Below are 10,000 nucleotides of genomic sequence, written 5' to 3'. Positions count from 1 at the left end.
GGGTGTAAATATGATCAGCTGTGTGGGTGTAAATATGATCAGCTGTGTGGGTGTAAATATGATCAGCTGTGGGGTGTAAATATGATCAGCTGTGTGGGGTGTAAATATGATCAGCTGTGTGGGGTGTAAATATGATCAGCTGTGTGGGGTGTAAATATGATCAGCTGTGGGGTGTAAATATGATCAGCTGTGGGGTGTAAATATGATCAGCTGTGTGGGGTGTAAATATGATCAGCTGTGTGGGGTGTAAATATGATCAGCTGTGGGGTGTAAATATGATCAGCTGTGGGGTGTAAATATGATCAGCTGTGTGGGTGTAAATATGATCAGCTGTGTGTGTAAATATGATCAGCTGTGTGGGGTGTAAATATGATCAGCTGTGTGGGTGTAAATATGATCAGCTGTGTGGGGTGTAAATATGATCAGCTGTGTGTGTAAATATGATCAGCTGTGTGGGGTGTAAATATGATCAGCTGTGGGGTGTAAATATGATCAGCTGTGGGGTGTAAATATGATCAGCTGTGTGGGGTGTAAATATGATCAGCTGTGTGGGTGTAAATATGATCAGCTGTGTGGGGTGTAAATATGATCAGCTGTGTGGGGTGTAAATATGATCAGCTGTGTGGGGTGTAAATATGATCAGCTGTGTGGGGTGTAAATATGATCAGCTGTGTGGGGTGTAAATATGATCAGCTGTGTGGGGTGTAAATATGATCAGCTGTGTGGGGTGTAAATATGATCAGCTGTGTGGGTGTAAATATGATCAGCTGTGTGGGGTGTAAATATGATCAGCTGTGTGGGTGTAAATATGGTCAGCTGTGGGGTGTAAATATGATCAGCTGTGTGTGGGTGTAAATATGATCAGCTGTGTGGGGTGTAAATATGATCAGCTGTGGGGTGTAAATATGATCAGCTGTGTGGGGTGTAAATATGATCAGCTGTGTGGGGTGTAAATATGGTCAGCTGTGGGGGGTGTAAATATGATCAGCTGTGTGGGGTGTAAATATGATCAGCTGTGTGAGGTGTAAATATGGTCAGCTGTGTGGGGTGTAAATATGATCAGCTGTGTGGGGTGTAAATATGATCAGCTGTGTGGGGTGTAAATATGATCAGCTGTGTGAGTGTAAATATGATCAGCTGTGGGGTGTAAATATGATCAGCTGTGTGGGGTGTAAATATGATCAGCTGTGTGAGGTGTAAATATGATCAGCTGTGTGGGGTGTAAATATGATCAGCTGTGTGAGGTGTAAATATGATCAGCTGTGGGGTGTAAATATGATCAGCTGTGTGAGGTGTAAATATGATCAGCTGTGTGGGGTGTAAATATGATCAGCTGTGTGGGGTGTAAATATGGTCAGCTGTGTGGGGTGTAAATATGGTCAGCTGTGTGGGGTGTAAATATGATCAGCTGTGTGGGGTAAATATGATCAGCTGTGTGGGGTGTAAATATGATCAGCTGTGTGGGGTGTAAATATGATCAGCTGTGTGGGGTGTAAATATGATCAGCTGTAAATATGATCAGCTGTATGGGGTGTAAATATGATCAGCTGTGGGGTGTAAATATGATCAGCTGTATGGGGTGTAAATATGATCAGCTGTATGGGGTGTAAATATGATCACTGTGTTTACTGTGTGTGTTTACTGTGTGTGTTTACTGTGTGTGTTTACTGTGTGTGTTTACTGTGTGTGTTTACTGTGTGTGTTTACTGTGTGTGTTTACTGTGTGTGTTTACTGTGTGTGTTTACTGTGTGTGTTTACTGTGTGTGTTTACTGTGTGTGTTTACTGTGTGTGTTTACTGTGTGTGTTTACTGTGTGTGTTTACTGTGTGTGTTTACTGTGTGTGTTTACTGTGTGTGTTTACTGTGTGTGTTTACTGTGTGTGTTTACTGTGTGTGTTTACTGTGTGTGTTTACTGTGTGTGTTTACTGTGTGTGTTTACTGTGTGTGTTTACTGTGTGTGTTTACTGTGTGTGTTTACTGTGTGTGTTTACTGTGTGTGTTTACTGTGTGTGTTTACTGTGTGTGTTTACTGTGTGTGTTTACTGTGTGTGTTTACTGTGTGTGTTTACTGTGTGTGTTTACTGTGTGTGTTTACTGTGTGTGTTTACTGTGTGTGTTTACTGTGTGTGTTTACTGTGTGTGTTTACTGTGTGTGTTTACTGTGTGTGTTTACTGTGTGTGTTTACTGTGTGTGTTTACTGTGTGTGTTTACTGTGTGTGTTTACTGTGTGTGTTTACTGTGTGTGTTTACTGTGTGTGTTTACTGTGTGTGTTTACTGTGTGTGTTTACTGTGTGTGTTTACTGTGTGTGTTTACTGTGTGTGTTTACTCTTTCTCTCTCTCTCTCTCTCTCTCTCACTCTCTCTCTCTCTCTCTCTCTCTCTCTCACTCTCTCTCTCTCTCTCTCTCTCTCTCTCTCACACTCTCTCTCTCTCTCTCTCTCTCTCTCTCTCTCTCTCTCTCCCTCTCTCTCTCTCTCTCTCTCTCTCTCTCTCTCTCTCTCTCTCCTCTCTCTCTCTCTCTCTCTCTCTCTCTCTCTCTCTCTCTCTCTCTCTCTCTCTCTCTCTCTCTCTCTCTCTCTCTCCCTCTCACTCTCTCTCTCTCTCTCTCTCTCTCTCTCTCTCCCTCTCTCTCTCTCTCTCTCTCTCTCTCTCTCTCTCTCTCTCTCTCTCTCTCTCTCTCTCTCTCTCTCTCTCTCTCTCTCTCTTTCTCTCTCTCTCTCACACTCTCTCTCTCTCTTCTCTCTCTCTCTCCCTCTCTCTCTCTCTCTTTCTTTCTTTCTTTCTTTCTTTCTTTCTTTCTTTCTTTCTTTCTTTCTTTCTTTCTTCTCTCTCTCTCTTTCTCTCTCTCTCTCCCTGAATCCCCCCCTCGCTCTATCTGTATGATAAAGGTATAATGGAGGGAACAGGACATTGTTTCTGGCTCGGCTCCAACAGAAACACATCACACATCCTGTCACTCTGTTTTTTTAAGCGCTCACTGCTGCTAGGTGAAGTGTTGGCCTTGTGTGTGTGTGTGTGTGTGTGTGTGTGTGTGTTTGGGAGGAGCCGGTGGAGGAAACGGATCCGGTTACACGTTCCTGTCGTTTTCTCACACACTCACACATACCTGAATAACTCCTTTTCCTGTAGTAGGCTGGGAGCAGCAGCGCTAGCACATTAGCACGCTTCAGTGGAGCATTGTTAAAGCTGCATTTATACACAATGCTAAGCTCAGTTAATTAGCACTGCTAGCGTGCCAGGCTAACTCACTAGCCGAGAAAGACGCTTGTTTGTTAAAGATATTATATTAATAATTCTGAAATATGATCAGCTGTGTGTGTAAATATGATCAGCTGTGGGGTGTAAATATGATCAGCTGTGTGGGGTGTAAATATGATCAGCTGTGTGGGGTGTAAATATGATCAGCTGTGTGTGTAAATATGATCAGCTGTGTGGGGTGTAAATATGATCAGCTGTGTGAGGTGTAAATATGATCAGCTGTGTGGGGTGTAAATATGATCAGCTGTGTGGGGTGTAAATATGATCAGCTGTGTGGGGTGTAAATATGATCAGCTGTATGGGGTGTAAATATGATCAGCTGTATGGGGTGTAAATATGATCAGCTGTGTGGGGTAAATATGATCAGCTGTGTAAATATGATCAGCTGTGTAAATATGATCAGCTGTGTGGGGTGTGTAGAGTGTAGAGTCTGAAATCTGATTGGACAAAAAATCTAACATCCACATACACGTACTGAAGCAGTGCAGCCGAGAGAAACACTACGAGATGAAGAGAATAAACTGATGGAATAAATTAATACAATTTCATGGAACAAATATTAGAATTTAGGTTGTAAATGTAGATCAGAGCTTCTGATAGTGTTCAGACCAGCGGAGAAGGTTTACTGACCCTGACTGCACACCACTGTGTGGCTGTGATCAGACAGGGGGGTTTAGTGATTTGACAGTGAGAGATAAAAGGTCCAAATCCGTTATAATATCGTCCACTGAGCTTTTCCCAAGAGGTGAGCAAAATGTGTACCTTCCTAGAGAGTCTCCTCGTGTCCTACCGCTGACGATGTACAGACCCAGACTTCGAAAGAGATGCAGGAGATCTTGGTTCTTGCTTTATGGTGGTTGATTCTGTGGATTAAAGAAGAATATTTATTGAGAGTTTTGTTGTTTTTAAAGAAGTGTTTACTGTGTGTGTTTACTGTGTGTGTTTACTGTGTGTGTTTACTGTGTCGGCTTGTGTTCCTGTCCTGACCTTCAGGTCTCCACACCTGAGCTGATTTCCTGGGCATGGAAACGACTCGTCTCTCTCTCTCTCTCTCTCCCTCTCACACTCTCTCTCTCTCTCTCTCTCACTCTCTCTCTCTCTCTCTCTCTCTCTCTCTCTCACTCTCTCTCTCCTCTCTCTCTCTCTCTCTCTCTCTCTCTCTCTCTCCTCTCTCTCTCTCTCTCTCTCTCCTCTCTCTCTCTCTCTCTCTCTCTCTCTCCTCTCTCTCTCTCTCTCTCTCTCTCTCTCTCTCTCTCTCTCTCTCTCTCTCTCCTCTCTCTCTCTCTCTCTCTCTCTCTCTCTCTCTCTCTCTCTCTCTCTCTCTCTCTCTCTCTCTCTCTCTCTCTCTCCATCTCTTTTCTCTCTCTTACACTCTTTCTCACTCTCCTCCATCTCTCTCTCTCTTTCTTTCTTTCTTCTTTCTTCTTTCTTTCTTTCTTTCTTTCTTCTTCTTTCTTTCTTTCTTCTTTCTTTCTTCTCTCTCCCTGAATCCCCCTCGCTCTATCTGTATGATAAAGGTATAATGGAGGGAACAGGACATTGTTTCTGGCTCGGCTCCTACAGAAACACATCACACATCCTGTCACTCTGTTTTTTTAAGCGCTCACTGCTGCTAGGTGAAGTGTTGGCCTTGTGTGTGTGTGTGTGTGTGTGTGTATGTGTGTGTGTGTTTGGGAGGAGCCGGTGGAGGAAACGGATCCGGTTACACGTTCCTGTCGTTTTCTCACACACTCACACATACCTGAATAACTCCTTTTCCTGTAGTAGGCTGGGAGCAGCAGCGCTAGCACATTAGCATGCTTCAGTGGAGCATTGTTAAAGCTGCATTTATACACAATGCTAAGCTCAGTTAATTAGCACTGCTAGCGTGCCAGGCTAACTCACTAGCCGAGAAAGACGCTTGTTTGTTAAAGATATTATATTAATAATTCTGAAATATGATTTATCTGATAGTGATGTGGCTACAGTCAGGTCAGGGGGTGTGTCTCATTCCAATCTCACGTGTGAAGGGAAAAAAGATGGTGTGAAATTAGCTCACGCTTAGCATACTGCACACTGGGTCTCTATTCCCTCACTTTCAGAAGGAATGTTGCACTTTTTATCTGTTTATTGTTACATTACAGTTCCTGCTATTGCTTATGTTATAGCAGCTATAAACACTCATTTATAGCTGCTTCTGTCCTCAAATTAACATCTTTACATTACTTACATTAGGAGTTACTGTATCTCTCTTTCTCTCTCTCTCTCTCTCTCTCTCTCTCTCTCTCTCTCTCTCTCTCTCTCCCCTCTCTCTCTCTCTCTCTCTCTCTCTTCTCTCTCTCTCTCTCTCTCTCTCTCTCTCTCTCTCCCTCTCTCTCTCTCTCTCTCTCTCTCTCTCTCTCTCCCTCTCTCTCTCTCTCTCTCTCTCTCTCTCTCTCTCTCTCTCTCTCCTCTCCCCTCTCTCTCTCTCTCTCTCTCTCTCCCTCTCTCTCTCTCTCTCTCTCTCTCTCTCTCTCTCTCTCTTCTCCCTCTCTCTCTCTCTCTCTCCCTCTCTCTCTCTCTCTCTCCCTCTCTCTCTCCCTCTCTCCCTCTCTCTCTCTCTCTCTCTCTCTCTCTCTCTCTCTCTCTCCTCTCTCCCTCTCTCTCTCTCTCTCTCTCTCTCTCTCTCTCTCTCTCCACTCTTATTGGTTGTTTATTTGCATAAATGTAACAGTAACATGTTCAGTATTATGATGTCACTCAGGCCATGCCCACTTTACTTTCAATTGGACGATTCAGATCTCTCCATCTCACTCCTTGTTTTTGTGAAACTCTGTGCAGAAGAGAACTACTTTCTAATTATAATGTTCAGAGTATGGGATGTGGTGTGATCTGATTGGACGATGGCTGGTTGTGTACGTACACTGGTGACAGATAGAAAAGTGTTTAATGACATGGAGACGAGAGGTGTTTCCGTTAGAGTTCTCAGGAAAGACACACACACACACACACACACACGTGTAAATAATGATTTCCCTGAAGTCAAAGTGAGGCTGTGTGGATATCGGACGTCTCTCATCACACATGCAGAGCAAAAACACAGATATGATTGGATTCCCAGTGTCCATACGCCACATCCAAAATCCACACCATACACACTTCAGTGTGTAGCAGTGTGTAGCTGTGTATACATGTGTGTGTCAATGTGTATGAATGTTTATCAGTGTGTATAAGTGTTTATCCGTGTGCCAGTGTGTAGTAGTGTGTATGGATGTGTATCAGTGAATAAATGTGTGTGTTAGTGTGTGTATAAATGCATATCAGTGTGTATCAGTGTTTATGGACGTGTATGAGTGTGTATCAGTATATCAGTGTGTATGAGTGTGTAGTAGTGAATGTCAGTGTATACAACTGTGTATTAGTAGTAGTGTGTGTCAGGGTGAAGTAGTGTGTATAAGTGTATATGTGTGTAGTAGTGTGTGTGTGTGTGTGTGTATTAGTGTTTCAGTGAGTGTGAGGTGTGTATTAGTGCATGTCATTGTGTATCAGTGTGGATTATTGTATATAAGTGTGTCATTGTTTGTGTGAGTGTGTGTCTATGTGTGTATTAGTGTATCAGTGTTTGTGAGGTGTGTGTCTCTGTGTGTATTAGGTGTATCAGTGTTTGTGAGGTGTGTTTTGTGTCATTGTGTATCAATGTGTATTATTGTGTATCAATGTATGTGAGGTGTGTATGATTGTGGTCTTATCTATTAGTGTGTATTATTGTGTATTTGTGTATTATTGTGTATATATGTGTCTGTGTGTGTATGTATCAGTGTGTGTTTGTCAGTATGTGTAAGGTGAGTATTATTATGTCACCCGTGTCAGTGTGTGTCAGTGCATATGAGGTGTGTATCATTGCGTATCAGTGTGTGTGTGTCAGTGCGTGTGAGGTGTATATCGTGTCATTGAGTGTGTTTCAGTGTGTGTTTCAGTGTGTATTATTGTGTGTCAGTGCATGTGAGGTTTGTATTATTGTGTGTCAGTATGTGTGTGTGTGTGTCAGTGTGTGAGGTGTGTATTATAGTGTGTCAGTTTGTGTGTCAGTGTGTGAGGTGTGTATTATTGTGCATCAGTGTGTCAGTGTGTTTGAGAAGTGTATTAATGTGTGTGCCAGTGTGTGTGATTTGGGTATTATTGTGTATCTGTGTGTGTTTCAGTGCGAGTGAGGTGTGTATTATTGTGTATCAGTGTGTATTATTGTGTATCAGTGTGTATTATTGTGTATCAGTGTGTATTATTGTGTATCAGTGTGTATTATTGTGTATCAGTGTGTATTCTGATCCTAGTTTTAACATTTTGAAAGTTAAAAGTGTGTACATTTCTCACATCTGGTTTTCATTTGATCTTATTATTGCAAACACACACACACACACACACACACACACACACACCCTCATTCCTACAGAGTCTGGGGAAAAGGGGAGGTGTCTCGTCTATTTCTTGATCTTTTCATCTTCTTTTCATTTTCATCTCTGTGTGACAAGTGTGTAAATGTCTGTGTTTGTATATGTGTGTGTGTGTGTGTGTGTGTGTGTGTGTGTTCGGGAAGAAGTTGTGCATTAGTTGTAAAGGCATCTTTCTTTGAAAGCTTTTGAAATGCTCTTGTTTAGTCTACAGTGAGGTTGTGTTGCTTTAACCTACAGTCTCCTCCAGTACACACTTAAAATGCTTTGAAACGTGTGTATGTGTGTGTGTGTGTATATCTGTGTGTTTATGTGTGAGTGTGTGTGTGTGTGTGTGTGTGTGTGTTTGTGTGTGTGTAAGTGAGAAAATTAAATGTTAAAAGGGGAACTGTTAGTGAGCAAAGAGGAGTTTATAAAAATGTGTTTACTCCTGATCGTCTCACTCTGTGTGTGTGTGTGTGTGTGTGTGTGTGTGTGTGTGTGTGTGTGTGTGTGTGTGTGTGTGTGTGTGTGTGTAGGTACATGTATTGGACAGATTGGGGGGAGGAGCCAAGGATTGAGCGCTCGGGGATGGACGGCAGCAGCAGGAAGGTGATTATAGAGGAGGATATTTACTGGCCAAATGGTCTGACCATCGACCTGGACGAGCAGAAACTGTACTGGGCCGACGCCAAACTCAGCTTCATCCACAGAGCCAACCTGGACGGCACCGCAAGGTCTCTCACACACACACACACACTCTCTCTCTCCTTTCTGCATCTGTCTCTTCTTCTTTAAACCCTGCTGTTCATTGTGGGATTAATTCAGGGACTGGGGTTTTGGTGGACATCTCACACTGTAACAGATCATCGTTTTAGTAGGGATTAGTCTCTCAGATTACTCACTTACACACCGAGATTTTTCCCATCTAAACCCACCTCCAATCCAATCCCAACTCTAATCCATGTCTTTTTCCAACCCAAACTCAATTCTAATCTAAACCTGCCTCTAATCTAATCCCAGTCTTATTTCAGATTCAGTCTGTTTTCTCTTCTCCACTCTTCTTCTACTTAATGTTGTTTTCTTCTCTTATTCTTTTTTTTTGTTCATTTCTCCTCTATTCCTTTCCCCTCTTCCTGATTTTTTCTGTCCTTCATTTTCCTCCTGTGTTCTGTTTCGTTCTTCTCCTTGTGCTGTTTATGAAGCTGAGAGTTTGAAGGAACGTCAGTTCTCTTTTATGTTTGTGTTTCTGGACACCTCTGAATAATGATTCCAGATCTCCACTTCACTTCAAACACTCACTGTGGCTCCTGCACTCGTTTACGTCACGAGCTGCGAGAAATCTGGACCTGATTACGTGTTTTTTCTCCTCCTGCTCCTCTGCTCTTTTTTTTGTTTTTTTTTTTGTAAAAGCTTGTTATTGGTAACATATATGAATCACATGATGATGAACATTACTGAATTCGTTTTACTCGAGAAAAGAACAAAGTAAAACAAGCAAACAAACTAATTAAAAACAAACAAACAACAACAACAGAAACTCCCAAACAACAACAACAGAAACTCCCACTCCAATTCTAAAGAACAAAAAAACACCTACTCCGGCAGAACTTGAAGACCTGTGAAATATGAAAGAAAGGTAATGATTTATCAAAAGACCAGGCAGTGTTTCGTCTTAGAGTAATTTTTATTTTTCTCATGCTTAAGGAAAACGCTGTGTCTTTTAGCCATTGTGAGTGTGAAGGTGGGACGGTGGACTGGCAGCAGAACACAACGTCTGGCCAATGATGAAGTGAAACTAATAACTTCCTTTTGCATAGAGTTTAACTGAGTTGCCTCATCTGGAAGTCCAAAGTTAGCAATCAATGGGAAGGGTTGCAAATGTTCTCCCAGTATAGTGGACACTGTATTGAAATAACTTGACCAATAATTATACAGTCGTGGGCAAAAGAAAAACACGTGACTCGAGTGACAATGTGAGTTAGTGCATCTGTCACATTTGTCCTCAACATCTGGGTAAATTTGAGACTATATTTAGAGAAATGTACCCTGTAAATGACCTTAAACTAGATAAGTGAGAGCCAAGCACACGAGGTAGTTTGATCGCAGAAATCCAGAATACGATTATAGATCTCAAAAACAGCACTTTTTTGTAAAAAGTGAGAAAACTTTCCTATTGTTGGTGAGGAGGAGATGAGGGAAAGTTTGGAAAACATTCTCGAACAAAATGACTAACTTGAACAAATCTAAGAAGGTGGTTGGCAGGACCCCAAACAGTGATGATAGATTAGAAAAACTGTTCAAACATCCTCATGAGTACAAGTCAAGAACATAGTGTATACCTTTGCTATAC

At 42.1% G+C, this 10,000-nt stretch overlaps 1 protein-coding gene across 1 annotated transcript in view; it reads left to right on the top strand.

Annotated features, from left to right (window-relative positions):
* The window catches only part of lrp5 (low density lipoprotein receptor-related protein 5), a 61,808-nt gene that overhangs the window by 14,607 nt on the left and 37,201 nt on the right, over positions 1-10,000 (top strand). The window contains exon 4 of the mRNA XM_046849725.1: positions 8,187-8,384. Within this exon, the coding sequence (XP_046705681.1) occupies positions 8,187-8,384 (198 nt within the window). The remainder of the gene's footprint in view (positions 1-8,186; positions 8,385-10,000) is intronic.

This window comes from Silurus meridionalis, chromosome 5 (assembly GCF_014805685.1).
Source record: "Silurus meridionalis isolate SWU-2019-XX chromosome 5, ASM1480568v1, whole genome shotgun sequence".
Lineage (NCBI taxonomy): Eukaryota > Metazoa > Chordata > Actinopteri > Siluriformes > Siluridae > Silurus > Silurus meridionalis.
This window is presented reverse-complemented; position numbering and strand designations above follow the sequence as displayed.